Source organism: Sinohyriopsis cumingii, chromosome 5 (assembly GCF_028554795.1).
Source record: "Sinohyriopsis cumingii isolate HCF-2022 chromosome 5, ASM2855479v2, whole genome shotgun sequence".
Taxonomy (NCBI): Eukaryota; Metazoa; Mollusca; class Bivalvia; order Unionida; family Unionidae; genus Sinohyriopsis; species Sinohyriopsis cumingii.
This window is the reverse complement of record NC_142965.1, coordinates 79,411,748-79,430,942: the sequence shown is the minus strand read 5'-3', so window position 1 is coordinate 79,430,942 and position 19,195 is coordinate 79,411,748. Positions and strand designations below refer to the sequence as shown.

General features: G+C 34.6%; 1 protein-coding gene across 2 annotated transcripts; it reads left to right on the top strand.

Annotated features, from left to right (window-relative positions):
* Positions 1–14,868: 14,868 nt before the first annotated feature.
* On the top strand, positions 14,869–18,431 carry LOC149799564 (beta-1,3-galactosyltransferase 5-like). Of its 2 annotated transcripts, none has more exons than XM_089957093.1 (2): positions 14,869–14,983; positions 16,705–18,431. In XM_089957093.1, the coding sequence occupies exon 2, from the start codon at positions 16,734–16,736 to the stop codon at positions 17,880–17,882; it is 1,149 nt and encodes a 382-aa protein (XP_089813219.1). In that variant the 5' UTR covers positions 14,869–14,983; positions 16,705–16,733; the 3' UTR covers positions 17,883–18,431. The 2 variants fall into 2 exon arrangements, with proteins under 2 accessions (XP_089813219.1, XP_089813218.1); XM_089957092.1 differs by having other exon boundaries at positions 14,869–15,138.
* Positions 18,432–19,195: the final 764 nt, after the last annotated feature.

The window sequence follows — 19,195 nt, the reverse complement described above, 5'->3', positions numbered from 1 at the left end:
TTGTCGTGATATTGATTATTAATTTTTTCTCACTTTTAACAATGGCATGCTCAACAACATGTGCAGCCTAAAGTAACGACGTTTTCACGAAGTCAACAACTAATGTTAATGAACTTGTCACCTTCAAAATTATCTGTCAGAACGATTTTAAGATAACAAAGAATAAGATCATACAATACATCACAAACAGTATTCGTTTATTATTTTTCACGAAGTTTATAAGATACTGCAAAATGTGTAGGCACCTTAATTTGTCATTTATAATATCAAGTGAAATTTCAACATGTGTCAAATGTATGATTGAAAATTATCAAAGCAAAAAATATTCAGTATTTGTGTGTGCAAACGAAAATGAGAGTCAACCTTGAAGAGACCACTCGTTCGTTTTTTTTATGTTTTTTTTTTACTGTGAACGGCATTATTTTCTCTGTCTCTGTCTGTCTGTCTGTCTGTCTGTATGTCTATCTCTCTCTCCATATATATATGTCTATCTCTCTCTCCATATATATATATATATATATATATATATATATATATATATATATATATATATATATATATATATATATATATTGTGAACAATGGAAATGATTACGATTGGCTTTCAAAATGTGATGATCGTCATCCAAATGCATTATTATCTTGAGTTATCTAATCCTCAAAACTTTTGTTAATGGGTTACCTCATTACTGATTCAATGAAAGACCGGCAACGAAAATGGAATGATATTCTACAAATAATATATAATTTCGCTCAAATTTGTAGAATCCCCTACCAGAGTCACTGACAAATCGATGGTGTTAATCAATCACATTTATTTTGCGCACCCAAAATTTATATTTGAGGCAGTCGTCCTAACATATACTGTTAGTGACTAGTATCCAATCAGTACCACAAGACACAAGTTGTAGAAAGGGGCCATCCATTTAGTACGTACACAAAAATCTGGTAAAGCTTGATCCCTCCCTCCTCCCTGTACACATGCGTACTTTTATACACACACACCCACCTGCGTACGTACGCTTGACGCAAACCCAACCACCCAACCCCCAACCCCCAAATTCTATAGAACGGTCTTTATTTAATCCACGCAGAAACGATCAAGGATTAATAATACTAACATGTTCAATACAACAGATTGTCCACCGACGTTGAATGTCTGGCTGCATCAAAGAAATAAACTGCGTAACTTTAAAATGTTTGTCTAGCGTCCGCTAAAATCAAACGCCGACTGAACCCAGTTGAACAGGTTACGTATTGGACAAATTATTATCGAGGTTCCCCCACCCTTCCCGTTTCCTATGTATACGTACATTATCAGTATGACCCCCACATACGCAAGCGTATGCATTTGGGTCAACAACAACAACAACAACCCATACCCTTCACCTTCGTTGCGTACGAACAAAATGGACGGCCCCAAACCATTCAAAAAGCCCAAGCTACCATTATGTATCAGTCCCATAACAGCTTCTAGGAGAACATCTTTCCGGCCGACTTGAAATATGTTCTAAGTAGTTGTCAACTTACATTTATAAATCTAGGCCATGATGTACAACGTTAGATTTTGCACTGTTTTTCTAGCAGCCCTAAAAAGATTCGCTCTAATTAAATGCAGAATGGTCGAGAGAATTATGACTGCTTTAACTCTGAAATAAGTCGTCAAACTGCTTTGTTCTGTTATAAACAACGTGACAAACGAAATTACACCAAGAATAGAAATTTGGTAAAACATTTGAATCTCAGGCTATAATGGACGATGTGTCAGGGTTAACTGAGAATAAAAGCGACTGCGGAAAAATATGGCTACATTATCCTGATTTTAATTCAAGTTCAAATTGTCATGATTTCCATTGAGAATCAAAACCTGGCTGGCATACTAGCATGCAACCAATAGATCTTGCAAACGGCCTAATAAATTCTTTATATCATTAACTTGATAACCTGGAGAATATTATTCCAAAGCACAAGATTTGTCACTCCTTATAGATTTTATGTAGTCTAAAGTCCCATCTCATATATCATTCAACATCACTTTGCTTGACAAGATTTGTCACTCCTTATAGATGTTATGTAGTCTAAAGTCCCATCTCATATATCATTCAACATCACTTTGCTTGACAAGATTTGTCACTCCTTATAGATGTTATGTAGTCTAAAGTCCCATCTCATATAACGTGACACACTCCTTATAGATTTTATGTAGTCTAAAGTCCTATCTCATATAACGTGACACACTCCTTATAGATTGTATGTAGTCTAAAGTCCCATCTCATATAACGTGACACACTCCTTATAGATTTTATGTAGTCGGAAGTCCCATCTCGTATAACGTGACACACTCGTTCTAGATTTTATGTAGTCTAAAGTCCCATCTCATATATCATTCAACATCACTTTGCTTCATATCGTACATATTTTAGAGAAACCTAATGGCAGAAAAATCACCACACTTGATGAAACCTCACCAAAATTTCTCAAACAGATCAAGTTTCTAGCTTGACAAATAAAAACATTGATACTTGAATCATTCCAACTAACCAGATTATTCTTCAAATAAGGTGATAGCTCGTCGCAAGCAACGATCGACATGCATAATTTTGCCAACCTTATCTAACATTTTTCTAAAAATACATTGTCCTTCCTTCATTTTCGCTGAGTTTTAAAGAACTATAATTACGACGTAGCACAGAAAAAAGCATTCAAGCCAAGCTGCCCTTCCTCACAAAGTTGGTCGATCCATGGCGAGGAGTTATTGAGGACAGAACAAAATAATCAGAGAAATTTATTCAGATTTTAAAAGAGTGTTTGATTTAGTAGATTATGAAATACTGATTACAAAATTCAAGGCATGCAAAATCTTTGATAAATGGCTTGCTATGTTTTCTATTCTTACCCAATAGAAAGGCAATATTAAGTTTATGTGGCTAATGCTACATCTTTTAAAGAATAAACCAAAAAGGGCTCTATTATTTTGATCTTTGTTCTTAATCCAATTCACTTGCGATAGATTTCTTCATACGAATAGCGCTGAAACATCTTTCTTGCGGATGACACAACCTTACATGCCATGACTAATACAATCCTATCACTTGAACAAAATTTACAATAGGGCGTCGATGTTGTTATACTGTAGTGCGAAACCAAAAAAAATGCAATAAAACACTTTTTTTTAAATTAAAACAAACTAACCTTATGACAACTGGATCAAGAAGAAGGATAAAAAATATGAGGACATCAACGTATTCGTTCTGGGAACTAAATCAAATAACATCGAAAATCTAAAACTTTTCGGTGTGATTATTGACTGACATATGCCGTAGGACCAGTTAACACCTGACATTCCTCCACCGTAAATGTAAAGTTTAATTACCATGATTAAATTAAAAGATGGAATAAAATAAAATATACCATGCAGTATATGTGCCCCCAAAGAACAGAATGAGAATAAATATCTCATTCAGTAAATAGTGTTACATGACTTAAGAATAATAGTTTGGTACAGTAGTTTGTATAAAAAAGAAATAACAGTCGTTGCATCCTAGCAGAACGACTGTGTAAATGTGTGTAAGTTGAAATTGAAGTTCCACGATTTTACACACTTACGGTCTCAGTTTGTTTCTCATTTACGGCTTACAGCTTTCCAACTGCCCGGTGGTTCTTCCCAGGGTTTTCCGGGGTTCTTCATCCACCAACTATACTGGCCGCCATGTATAGCCTATCTTGTGCTGAAAAATGGCGTTAAACCCTACAACAACAACAACAACAACTTCCCAACTGCCACTGCCGAATTCTTCATTACCGATGCGGTTGTATTTAGGTTTGCTTCTAGTTGCAGATCGGAATGCCTTGCCTTGCTCATGCCAGATTAAACTCGCTTTATTTTCTCGTCTTTAATTTGAATCATGTCATTCGATAGACCAATAAAATGTCTCATTTTCCTCATTTCTTCCATATTTACACAGTTGGCTTTTAACTTATCCCTTACTCTCGACCAGCCTACGACCGGGTGGATAGTTTAGGTTGCTGAGCCTAACAGTATCGTGCAAAGATGTTAAATCAAGACTGCTAGATAGTTCTCGTTTCAATAATCATTGTGTTATTTGCAATATTTTTTCTCATTTTCTGCAAATATGATACGTTCTAACTGAGAAGTTAGTCGCTATCTGAATCCTCGAATGTGCAGTTTACTTATCACAGCAAATACGGTATTTGTTGACCGCGTGAAATAAGCGGGTTATATGACCCGTGGTCTTGGAATTAAACCATAAGCTGTAATCCACACAACTAATAACTGTGGAAAACAGTGTACTGTTTTAAGATGCCGAGAACGTTTAGGCGCTCACGATTGGTGGAAATCAAAATCGTCACAGTTATGCCTGAGGTTTCAGAACTACAATATAAGTTAGTTATCTCAACTTACGAAATTGATGGAATGTATATATGAGTACATCTTTACTCATTGTGTGTGCAGCAGAGTATCAGGTAATTCAATTTATTTTGTATATAAAGTTGATAGAATCAGGAGAAGCATACTGCATTTGCAAAACCGAAAAAATGTAAATTTCCATGCTGAATAAGATGTAAGCCACAAATGTATTGTATATGATTATCTAGCTCTGTTGGTTATAAGATATGGTGACGAAGAAAATAGAATGGTTCCAATTATGACACCTATTCTGCAATTACCGAAGAGTTGTATGACAGATGCGGTCGTATTTCGTACGTGACAAAAACAGGAAATGTATATTTTCGATCAGAACAGTTCAGAATTTGTAAGGAATTTAGCCTTAATTCTAGAGAAAATTTTAATACATGTCAGAGACAATGATAGAAAATGTGCCTTTAATTTATTAATAAAAGTCAACCTGTTCTCCACTTCTTGGTTGTAACATGCCTCACTAAAACCACAAATTTTTTTTAGCAGTACGAGTTCAGATTGGATGGTTCCTACCTGTACCCTCAAGTCAAGAGAGTTTCATTTTATATAACAATTTGCGCATTCGATTTATCTATTTCAAGTAGTTTCAAACAATAATTGGTTGATCTGGCAATATATACAGATTCAAAAGAGTTATAATGTAATTCTGCACGCACAAAACAGTTTGGATTCGAGTACGACATACTTAGAAATTTTTACCGTGCTTCAATGTAGCCCAATACTTCAGAACACCAAGTCAAAATGAGTAAAACTGTAGTGTCAAAAATTTAAAATAAACATTTCTAGATAGTTTACAACTGTAATCAATTAACATTGTTATGACATGCCTGCCTTAGACGCTTATTATGCTAATGCTTTATTTTTGGATTGACATTTGTTCAAAATTCCTCTTGTTCAAAATTCCTCTCGATAAGAAAACAACCCTTAAGTACTTATAATACAAATTAACCTTAAGTTTCTTCTCCCCCAAATACCATTTTTCATAACCTCTTAGATAAAGGCCCTTTCAGAAAACAACTATCTCAATTTTATCAACATTTGCCTTAAGTTTCCAATAGTCATAGTAGTGGATAAGTCTTTTTAATAAACGTTGCATTTAAATTGCTGTATCGGTCAGTAATACAAGACATCTGCATACGGTAGAAAAAAAAGCTACATCACATTTTCTATGTCAATACCACTGTTACCATTAGAAATTGTATTTTTCAAGTCACTTAGAAAAAGAGAGAAAATCAGTGATGACAATATGCAGCCTTGTCTAACACCCATCTAATATCACTTAATCCACTCGAGGTTCTTACACAAGCTCTAGCGTCTGTGTATATTGTTTTCAACATTCTCAGCATATTTGTACTGAGGTCTGACACATTCAGTTTATACAGCAGAGCTTTCCTATCAAATTTAACGAAGGCCTTCTAAAAGTCTATAAATGCAGAACAAAATTTGCCCTTTTTCGTCCTTAAATATTTCCAAAAGCGTATTTATAACATGTATGTATATCCTATCCCCCTTACTGTTATCTCTTCCAAATACAGATTGTTTTTCACTTAGTATATGTGGGTTTTTTTTCTACAGATTGTTTGCATCTTTTATTCATAATATTAGTAAAAACATTACTCATAACTGGTAACATTATTCCAATGTAATTATTCGGGTCATTTTTGGTTACTTTTTTCCAAGAAGTGGAACAGTTGATGCTCTACACCAGTCTTTTTGAAAAGTACGAGGCATTAAACATTGTATTAAACAAATATATGAGTAATGATACAGGGTAATGTTCAGAGGCTGTTAAAATTCTACAACTGATACCATCACATCCTTGAATTTGTCCTTATTTCATATGATTGGTTGCTTTCCTAACGCCATGTACAGTAGTAATACATGCATCAATATCACCCATTGTTGTATTATTCAAGGAGTGTAATGTATCAAATGTGTGAGGGATAGAAGGATTAAATATACCCTGAAAATGCTTAAATCATTTTAGGTAGGAAATCTGTCGTTTGCCTTGTCATGATCTGGACATAAGTAAATTCCAAAATGCTATGGAATTTCTATTTTAACAACAAAGACTTGCCTATTTTATTATTTTGTTTCATATTGATCTCTCTTTTTTCTACGGTTAAATTTACGCAACATTTTTATGGCAGTGACAGGGTTCCAAGTTTTGGGCAGATCTATTAAACCTAAAGCTTCTTAGGACTTTCGCTGCCATTCTTTGAGCATTTTCAGGTTCCTTATCAAACTAATCCTGCTTTGGTCCTGCCATGGACTTTTAAAAGGGGGTCTTTTTGGCCATTATATTCGTGCCTGATTTTTCTGCAGCAGATTGAACGATTTCCACGAAAGAGTATACAGCTCAGTCAAAGTTCCTATTATCGATCATTTCAAAATCAATCGACCATTTCAAATATTGATCTAAAATAAAAAGAAAAATAAGTCATGTGAGCATAAAGAAAACTGGTTTTCATATTCCTTTATCCTCGTACATTTGCGTTATTCTGACTTAATATCACCCTCGATAATTTTGTCCTCTGGATAACACATGATATTAAGGTTCTGAGTAGCATGTATAGGCATATCAATTGATTCTAACCCCTTTGTGACATCATATTAAATCGTTGATTACCTCAAACGATAAACCGTCTGCCAGAACATAATCCGTGCGGCTAGCTAATCATTGCAATAACGTTTATAGGATCCAATGCTTTCGTCCACTCCAGACGTCAAATAAACTAGTATATGTCCACTGGATTGACAAAGTTCTAAAATAGCATGCTCATGCCCATGGGCACCCGCATCATAGGTAAAGGGGGCTCGGCCATGTGAGAAAGCTTGCCAGTAGCTCCTCGAGGGTCGGTGGTTCTTTCCAGGTTTTTTTCCTGGTTCTTCCTCCACCATTGATACTGACCGCCATGTATAGCCTATCTTGTGCTGAAAAACGGCGTTAAACCCTATAAAAAAATACAAATTGTAATAATTATGCAACCAAATATTTAACAAAACATACTATTCCACTCGAGTTTGTGATAGTATTTCTACTCAGCCTTTGGTATACTGGGCCTCATCACGTAGGCCAAATCATGTTTAGAGGTGCCTCAGCCAGAATCCAGAAGATGGATGGCATCGGTTACTTGTGTATCTCATCGTACACATCCTCATTATCATCTACAAAAAGTCTGTCATATCGGAAATATGCCATCTTGTTCCCTTTAAAGCAGTCCTTTCAAAAAGGTTTTAGATTCATTTCAAGTGTTCTTAACTCTCGTCAGAAGATCTTCAGAGAATTTAGTAAGCCCTGGCTAGTTCTCTATTCTCTGTTGCATGTATACTGCTGTGTCCCTTGCTTGCTTTGTTTATACTTTTTTTATAGAATCGTTTCTTTATCGCTATAGACTGCTCCAGTGGCCTAGTGGTTTACGGGTTCGAGCCCCGACCGAGCAATACCAAAGACTTCTAAAATAGGTACTAGCAGCTTACTCGCTTGGCGCTTAGCATTACTATGTTAGAGATAAGACATTATCCTGGTGTCAGGATAATGTGACTGGGTGGAAGATGATGCTACATATCTGCAGCATAATGCCCCAATGCTAGACATCGCCATAAACTGTCACACTGCAGACATCGTAGCGATATGACTGGAAAAAAGCTATGTTAAAAGTCCAAATCACACACATATAACTTGTGAATTTCACAATTGCTGGCCGTGGCGAGGATTTTGCATTGCGCCTATGGACCCATTCGACTGAGATTTTTGCATCATCAATCTCAACTTTTTCGGCACATCACATAGTTGCATGCTTACAGTGGAAAGCAGTCATCAATTCTCTTGTGCCAAATTGGTGTATGTGCCCTTTAGCGCCAGGTGCTTTTGGTAGAGAACTTAGTAACATCAAATGTATGTTACTAGTATAGGATGGTTACATATATGGAACCTATTTAGTACTAACAGTGTGCTCTTGTGTCCAGTTTGACCAGAGGAACAGTGAATATTATTTGCGAATAACGTAATTATGAATGCAATCAAAGCATTTTCTTCTTTCTGAAATCATTCATGTTTTAATTGGACACGGTAATTGACTTCACAATAATATATTAATTTAGTAAGGAACAGTATTTCACAGCAGGAAAAACAGTGCTTGCGTGATCCATATATATATATATATATATATATATATATATATATATATATATATATATATATATATATATATATATATATATATATATATATATATATATATATATATATATATATATATATATATATATATATATATATATATATATATATATATATATATATATATCAATATTGCATTGATAAAAAGTAACTAACGTTAATCAAGGATATGTGTGTTGAAAATAGTCACGCAATCTCTGGTTTACATTTTGTTTTATTGAAATTTAACGCTGTCGCGCTTCTCTTATACTTGCCAGTTTCACTGGACTACATCTCTTATACTTGCCAGTTTCACTGGACTACATCTCTTACACTTGCCAGTTTCACTGGACTACATCTCTTATACTTGCCAGTTTCACTGGACTACATCTCTTGTACTTGCCAATTTCACTGGACTACATCTCTTATACTTGCCAATTTCACTGGACTACACAGATTTTTAACAATTATTCTTTATTATAAACAGGTAATAATATATTTTCTGGGAAGTAAAGAAGGACACAGAATACGAGTAATTGTGCCTGTATTACAAAAAAAACCTAAAATATATTTTTTACAATAGTTAAGAATTTTCATGACATTTGACATGCGAATTAAATCACTATCCAATCAGTCTTAGATATTATTCATCTTTCATAGACCTCCCAGCACTATAATATCGTTGCAACTGAAGCAAAGAAGGAAACAAACGAATGGTGTTTTTCTGCATCCGATATTTCCAGATTGCAGTGGCTTCCAAACAGTTTTTAGCGAGTATTAATTATTGTGAACGAATATAATAGGTTCGTTTGGAAGTAAAGAAGGACACATAACGTGAGTAATTTTGCATTTATTGTTAAAATATTAGACAGAGCCGTTGTATTTGTACAAAACTTTTAAGTTGAACAAATTTAAAAGCGAATTAAATCATAATCAATTTCCATTGTTCTTAATCTTTTATCCTGATATACATTTGATAACACCTTTAATTCCGCTGACATTAAAACTAGCAAGCAAACGCACAAGTGAAGCTTTGCTGTAAATTACCATTGAGGGTGGGGTGGTGCTTCAAGAACTTACCACAATCAAAAATCAAAATAGTGTCCTCTATACAGCTATGATATTATTTTCGCTTGATGCGTGTTGTACTTTACATATCAATATCAGTGATGTCAAATATAATTGACATTTGTATCTAGATTGCTAGAGGATCCAATTTTTCTGACACATTTTATCGTACGCATATATTTACAATAGCGTAACATGGATACATATGGAGTGTTTTAATAGGACAGGTTAGGAATTCGCCTTGTTGCTATAAGTAGAATTTAAAGTCATTTACACAAAACAAAACTGAAATGTCTTATAACGAGATGTTTGCGCCGATTACAACTTATACTCTGTGAACCATGTTGTTCTGCTGATATCGGTGTGCACAAAATAACACTCAAAGATAAAATATAAACCAGATTTAGTAGTTACAGCAAATAAAAACTTGTTTCATAGACTTAAAGTCATCTAATTAGGTGATATTAGTGATTAATTAACCTTGAAGATAATTCTTTGATTGGTGTGTCTAATATAAACAGTAAGTAAAATGGTATCCTCCTTTCATTGCCCTAATTTGTATCCTTTATTTCCATTTCTGGTTTCTGCAATCATTATGAGGTCTACTTGCGAATTGTTATGTTCGATTATTTTCTTTATTCTCCTTCGTGCGTAAATTCATATATTTCGCAACTCTCATAGTTATGGGGTTTGATTTTTTTCTTACATTTTTTATAATTGATTGTTCGCTTGTTTATTCCTTTATTATATTTATTGTTACGTCTCCTATTATACTGACCAACTTATATGCACCTACCTCTGTTTGTTTGTCCGTTTCCTTGTGTATTCTTTATATTACAATATTGACTATTGAAATCGAAAACTAATTAGACTAAGTAATTAGATTGTTAATTGCAATCTCAATAATAATTGTTTAGAAGAAATAAATCGTTTGAAAAAATCTTAATGAACATACAAATAATTAAACTGATATAGAGGAATTGTGGAACATTATTTGAATTTTTATCTAGCGAAAATATGTGAGCAATTAAAACGTTCATGTATTAATTTTTCAGACATTAAAATATTGTACTTTTCCGAATTGGCTTGAAAAGGCGAATCAGTCAACAAAATATATTTATTATAAAGATTACAATCAGTACTGAATTTTGAAAAATATCTATGCCGAGGATTACTTCTTTACATTCCTCTGGACCTTTCTATATTTAGATGTTCGAGCCATAAACTTAATATTGAGGCAGGTAGATATGAAGGTGACATTGCTTCAGAGTGTTTTACTTTGTTGTTGTTGTTGTTGTAGGGTTTAACGCCATTTTTCAGCACACGATAGGCTATACATGGCGGCCAGTATTAATGGTGGAGGAAGAATCAGGGAAAGCCCCGGAAAGAACCACCGACCCTCGAGAAGCTACTGGCAAGCTTTCTCACATACCCACATTGGCCGAATCCGAGACTCGAACCCACGCAGACAGAGGTGAGATGGCAGTGATCCGTAACGGAAAGCGCTTTAGACCACTCGGCCACTCGGGGCCCCCGTTTTACTTTGTAACTTCTGTTCAAAAAATAATTTACTATTAGTTCATCACGAGCACTATGCTATTATTTTAAATTTACCAAGACGTTCGAGAAAGACGTTACGTTGGTGTGCCATTCCATCTTAAAAAAATTATATAGCTTGATTTTGTCTCCAAGTCTACTATTTCCATGCCATTTATTAGCCAGACGAAAATCTTAACAATTGACATTCATACTATACGAAATGCGTTGCGCTCAAGTATGGTGACCGTAATGCATTTATTATAAGCATGTCGCCGAAATTATTGAAACAAAGAATATAAATATAATTCGATCTCCACGCAGGGAGGTGATATTGTAAACACCTTTTCAGGTGTATAACAAGTGACTTTCTGTATGGCTGTAAGGTAACATTGAAATCTGGCAGCTTAGATACGTAATTTGTTACAAAGCTTGTCCGTAGGACTTAAGACACTGCCCACATGGGGCTATTTGTAGGCATGATGTGGCGACACATCCAACCAATTGGTTACCTGCCCTAGAGAACTTTGTCTACAGTCCCTTCCCTGGTGTTATTATTAAGACACTGCCCACATGGAGCTATTTCTAGGCATGATGTTAAAACGCGTGGCGACACATCCAACTAATTCGTAACCTTCCTTATAGAACTTTGTCTACAGTCCCTTCCCTGGCGTTATTATTAAGACACTGCCCACATGGGGCTATTTCTAGACTTGTTGTTAAAACGCGTGGCGACACGTTCACCTAATTTGTAACCTGCCCGATAGAATTTTGTCTACTCTGGCGTTATTACGTCATGTGAGAGGACGGCTCATTAATTTTCGGCGTATGATTGATAGCACTAAGTAAAGTTACTATTTTTTAATACATTTACATAGGTTTCGGTTGTAAACAGACAAGGGGATATGGTTATAAATAAATATTTACGCCAGATATGAACTAATACACGAAAAATTAGAAACCTCAATGAAAGTGTTTTAAATTCGTATTTAACGTACGTAATCTTGAACAACAGCACCCAAGGAATAGTAATTAATTCAAACTAAGTATGGGTGGTTACATGCATCATGAAGAACGAATTATTATTATTATTATTATTATTATTATTATTATTATTATTATTAACATGAAAAGCGTGTCATATTGGGAGACAAAAAGAAAATTTGGAAATATATCCCTATAAGGTTTGATTAAAATCTGAAAAGGTAACAGTAAATAAATTTTTCCCTCCGTTATCATATATGCCAATAATAACAAATACTTTAAAAGACAAAATAATATGCACATGATTTCGCTCTGAAACGTACTCCTGGGTTTTGATGCGTGGATTTAATATTTGACCTGAAACTGACGTATGTTCTTTCCACCCTATGCCATTAGTTTGGCTGTCGGTGTAATTAGTAGCATAGTACCTACTGAATAACCGTATTAGTAACAGAGTAATTCATCAAGCTGTTTCAGCAATTCTATGTCGACATGCTCGCTAGTGTCGTGAACGACGGCAAGTTAATTGAACCATTCCCAGTCACCGATGGAGTCAAGCATGACTGTGTGTTGGCCCCAACATTCTTCAATATTATGTTCTTTGCTATGCTTACGAAGCAGTCTATGACGATAACACTGTAAATATCCCTGCAGAAGAGAAACATCAATATGTCTCTGTGTTGACACATAGTCTTGTCTGTCTGTCTGTCCACATATTAGATTATATGTCATCGTCAACGTCATCAGTGTGCAGATACATTAGACCTTGACCTACAAGTGTTATCTTTTTCGTACGCTCCTTTCAACCAAAGATGTATACATAATTCATTTCAACCAAAGATGTATACATAATTCATTAAAATGAAACGAAGTTTGCCGAGTTTCCTTTTAATGAAAAATTGTGGTATATCAAATATACAGCGAAAATATTATACATATATTTTATTTATATCACATGCAAATACGCATGCTTGCATTTCCGAAGCAGTTAAGATTCGCCAAAGGCAACTATGTATTGACGGAATGAATGAACTCTGCACATCCCTGTCCAGTGTGTCCTCTACAATATATATTTCTTATCCTTTTGCTACTAATCACAATCTTATTTGCAAGTTGATAAGTTGCTTCTTTTATTTAATGAACTCCTATTTTCATTCATATTGATTACAAATATATAAAACACACTTTTGATTTAAGCCTGAAAGACGGTTTAAATGAAGAAAGTGGAAAACTACAAAGCCACGGATAGGCTAACTACTTGAACCTATCACTTACCAGCGAGTGGGAAACATAAACGAAGCATAATGTGTGTGTGTGTGTGTGTGTGTGTGTGTGTGTGTGTGTGTGTGTGTGTTTACTTAGATTTGTAACGTACATTTAACAATTTTTCACACATAACGCTACGATGTCTGCATTGTGGCAGTTCATACTAATATTCAGCACTGGGACATTATGCCGCAGATATATAGCATCATGTACCACCTGAAACCAGGCCGACCAGTCCTAAAAGTAACCACTTAATGCTGAACCCACATTCAGGCAGCTGCTAGTAACATTTTTATTAGTCTTTGATATGACTCAGACGGGGTTCGAACCCGAGATCTTCCGATACCCGGGCGGACGCTCTAACCACTTATACCACCGGAAAGGTCAACAAATACATACATACATACATACATACATACATACATACATACATACATACATACATGTGTAGGTACATATGTACGGATCCCTTCGGTGGCCTAGTGGTTAGAGCGCTCTCCTCGGATGCGGGAGGTCGTGGGTTCGATTCCCGGCCTAGTCATACCAAAGACTTATAAAAATGAAACTAACAGCTGCGTCGCACTTGGCGCTCAGCATTAAGAGGTTAGCGTTAGGACTGGTCGACCTGGTGTCAGGACAATGTGTCTGGGTGGGGCATCATGCTACATGTCTGGAGCATGATGCCCCAGTGCTGACAATCCTATAAACTGCCACACTGCAGACATTGTAGCGATATGACTGAACAATTGTTAAAGCTACGTTAAAAATCCAAATCACACACACACATACGTACGTACGTGCGTGCGAGCGTACATACATGCATACATGCATGCATGCATGCAAACATATACATACATACATACATACATACATACATACATACATACATACATACATACTTATGAGATGTCGATTAATGTAGCTTCTTCATACATTAATTAGGGTATATTGTGTTTTATGTTTTGGACGAATTATAATTTATGTTAAAGTGTGCGAACAGGAATGATGGCATATGGATCATTTTTAAAAATTTAGATTTGGCGCACTTTGCATATTTAGAAAGAAAAAATGTGTGTGTGTGCGTGCGTGCGTGCGTGCGTGCGTGTGTGAAACATGGTGTGATCGGTCGACGCCCAGTTTTCTCTCCAGACGGCAACAATCCTCAACGATTTCGCCTTTCGAAACCTGAGATTTTTTTTATCGCATCCTTTATGTTGTCTGCTATTACAAGGAACACAGCACCAATGGGCTAGCATATTAGTTTTACTACTATTTGCAGCGATCAAATATGACAAATTCCCTATCCATGAAAGACATGTCGGTCAGGATAAATGCCATACGCTAGGTGTACATGACCGTACATGATGCGTTTATGGGATAGGTCTAGCCAGCTATAACTAGTATCGGTAAATGATCTGAAGTGTTGATATATGTAAGATCTGTTTATCTTGATGGAGACAGAGTAAGGGCGGGAGAGAGAAGGAACAGAAGAAGAAAATGAAATTTGTCTAGATTTGGAACTACAGGTTGGATTAATATACATAAGGGCAGATATGTTTCCCAAATAGGAACAGACAGTAGTTCCAAATCTGCATCACCACTGTGGCGATATCAATGTTTTCCCATATATATTTCAATATCTAATTACGACGGATTATATGAGTTATGGAAACACATTAAGGTATTGATATAACGTAAATGTATTTATACAATGTGTATGTATTGATAAAGTGTATAAAGTAGTTCGTACCAATTAAAGCATAAATATATTTATTAAATATATGTTTATTATGGTCATATTATGAAAATGGTTCATTATGCTGATACAATGTACAACGTATCCCGTTTTTTTATATAATGAATTTCGACTAATTACTTCGAACTGTTAAAGTCTGATTGTATGAAATAACCTTTGTATTCTTCATTAAATATTCCTTTTCAGTAAATAATTTATATAAGGGAAGAACTTTGAAGTTTCTTTCTGAATACTAATGTAGATGTTATTTAGCTTTTAATAGTTTGAGATCTTATATTCCTGTCGGACGTCTATGTACTGTCATTCTCTTTCTTCGTCAATTTTTCCTGTGACCTATGTAAAACGATTTACATTTCATGCATATGCATATCTCATTCTTGAATATAAAGATGTGAAATGTATTGTGTATGCACGTGGTATATATATTGAATTGAACCCCAAATTGTTTCACTTTTATATCAAATGGCTAGCTTAAAATGTAACTATAAATTGAAGAAAAGCAAAACTAACCTAACTCTAGTACAATTATATTTATTTTAATATAGTAAAATGTCATCGGTGAAACATGCTATTGTTACGTGTTTAGGCTCTTACAAAACGTAACAAGAAAAACGTGAAGACAACAAGCTTTGTAAAATTTAATAAATAATTTATTTCCCTAGAAAGAAAAACAAAGTTAAAAATGAGAAAAAGAACTTACGGTTTTACGAATCAAAGCCCAAAAATCCAAGAATTAAAAAATAGAAGTCATAGAAACAAAACTTCTTAATAAAACTGAGTTCGAATCCCGATGAAATCCAAAATAGAAGGTGATGTCGTATGTTGTGGTCAGCGTCTAACTGATGTGTCGACAGTTCTTTGTTGAATCACAAAAAATAATATTAAAGTTTTTGAATTGTGTGTAAATTTCGGTAAATGTCTGAATTAATTTAGAGCACTAGGGGAGAAAAAAATCACTTTTCTTACAAATAAAATAATTAGCCCAACTGGTCACAACATAAAACACCTGCACGTATCCAGTATTAAGGCAAATATTACTTTTTTTTCTTCAAAACATCAGCAATAAAATTAGCTACAACACAAACCAGATGTCCGGATGTGGGCCAGTCCTCAGGAAAAACATAATTGATACTTGGTATTTAACACGTAGTCCAAGTAGTATGGCCTTGATTCTACTTTAAGAATCTTACTCTGAGAATGAATTAAAAAAATGAAAAAAGTTGTTTACAACAAACTATCATGATTTCTGAATCAAGGTCATGAACTAGATCAGCATTAGATACAATGTTTCTATAAATGTATTTACGTCAAAAATATTTTTTTTTTAAATCGGTCGAAACTGAACTTTTTATTCCAGTAAGTAAATTTACATTGGCCCACTTGGACGCAGCTTTAGATACACAGTTTTAATTTGTGGAACACAACAGTGAGAGCGTGGATATATTTTTTGCAAAGTCAAAGTTTATTTTGTTTGTTTGATTTGTATTTCAGAGCAAAGACTTCCAGCGAAAAGATCGTAAATGACGAGAGCAAAGTGGATACTTTTCGTTTTGGTCTTCGCAGCAGCATTCGTCTTCTTTTTCAATGCAAGATTCATCAGTCGTAATGCCATCACATATTCGGCAAAACATACATTCCTAGAAACTAGATTGTCGAATTCAACTCATTTTCCGTACGTTACACCTACTCTGCAGGCAATAACAAAATATGTTCTTTCAACTACGGAGCATTCATTACCACAATATATGACTGAATCTATAAAAAAGATATATGCACAGTCATGGGACAAAGTTATCACACCTTACATAACAAAATATGTGATAGATGGCGCGGATAACTGTAATGTTTCACCACCTCCATCTGTACTGATTTTCGTACTCTCGCTACCAAAGAATACGATTGAAAGACAAGCTATACGGCATACATGGGGCAGCGTTTTGAATAAGAGTCGTCCTGTTCTCAATATATCTGCCAAAATTGTGTTCATGCTTGGGACGATGGTAAATGAAACCAAGTTTGACAAAGTCTTGCAAGAAGAAAGTACTGAGTATAAAGACATTGTACAGTTTAATTTAATGGAGTCAAGGTACAATCTTACGAGAAAAATGATGAATGGTCTGAGGTGGATAAAAACGTACTGCGGAAGTGTCAATTATATCCTGAAAACTGATGATGATACATTCATTAACTTGGAAAGATTTTCTAATTATTTGTTGACTAGTTCTAATGTAACCAATAGAACTATACACGGCTACTTGTACGGTAATGGCGGAGAGGTTCTGAGAGAAGGAAAGTATGCAGTTAAGAAAGAAGAACTTCCAAGTTCTTTTTACCCACCTTACGTCAGTGGAACAGCGTACATCTTGCCATTTGACGTAATATCGGACATGCTTTACTTAGCAGAGAGACTGCCCTACTGCCCAGTGGATGACGCTTTTATGACAGGTGTACTACGAGTTATTTTGGATATCAAAAGTCAGCATTCTGAAAATTTCACACATGTGAGCGAGACAAAGCTAAGTCCTTGTCAGTTTAACTCAAAGATGGCAGTCACAAACATTAATGTTAAATGTATGGAAATGTTGTGGAACTTGACAACGCGGGCAGGAGAGGTTGACTGCAAACAATCGACATTTTACGACAAACAAATATGCCCAATTTTTGGATAACAGGAACTAGATCTTGAGTTATCTTGTATTGACCAATGAGTTTTAAAAGCTGATGTATATAAGCCTCACGGTGGATGGAGAGATGGTTGTTTTGGTCAACTCAGATAATGGAGAATGGCTATCTCTTAACTGAAACAAACTCAAAACGATTGAATCAAATGCAGCGCAGTACACCTTCTGAAATCTAACTGCGATAGCACCGTGACACAATAGTACCTATCACAACACATTTTATTTGGAATTACTAAGACAACGAGACGTGGAAAGAAATCCTTCAAAGCTACCTTGAATAAAATCTACTCAGCTATACAATGTTAGCCAGAGCACAAAATGTACATGGCTAATGTGTACAGCCATGAATGCGTAAGCCAAGCGGTTTCGATTATGATTTGCACAGAAGATACAAAATGATATATTTGTGACAAAAGCTTTGCACAGAAAATAATTTGTTGGCCAATTCCTATACATTAGTTTACAATGAAATCGATGAAAGTTTACATCTGACATACATTAAAACACTATCATTTCTTAAGTCTACTATATCTAAAGAATCCAACTTATATATATATGTATATATATATATATATATATATATATATATATATATATATATATATATATATATATATATATATATGAGATACAATTACCTCCGATATTATTTTTAAATTAATTGAGATAAAGATATTATCAAGATACAATATATTAGAATTGTTTTGGAAATGTTTTAAGCATTTCTCTCTATTCCATAAAAACTTGTAACTCAAGGATAGAGGTTATGCTTCTAGCAAAAGCCATTTTCTGTAAATAGATTACGTACGAATTATATACCATTGTTAAGCAACTCTTATGACATTGTTTTATTATCAGTCTAATATTTGGCGTTATAATGGAATGCTAGCTTTAACATTTAAATATCATCTGTATAGTCACTTTCGATCTTATCATGAAATTGCAAACGTGTTTATTTACATAGGTGATAAAAACGTGTCTAACTTTAGGATATCTGTTTTAGTTGTTTGTTTTGTTTTTTTAAAAAAAACTAAATAACTAATTATATCCTTGATTAATCTGAAGGGAAGATTATTTAATGTATATCCGTCTAATGGCTCAATATGCATCATTCTGCAAACCCTATATATTAAAAAACTTACATAATCTAATTCCTTACCGCTCTTTACTGGTACACCAAATAAATTGCCAAACATTCATTTTAACATATTTTTCACATTTTCATTGGTGATTTGAAGACTGATATACAATTGCATTAACTTTTTTGAAACTAAGAGTTCGAACACAAGGACACTTAATTC

Bases quoted from the DNA above. Each gene is read 5' to 3' on its own strand.
- LOC149799564 (XM_089957093.1), top strand. From the start codon at position 16,734: ATGACGAGAGCAAAGTGGATACTTTTCGTTTTGGTCTTCGCAGCAGCA.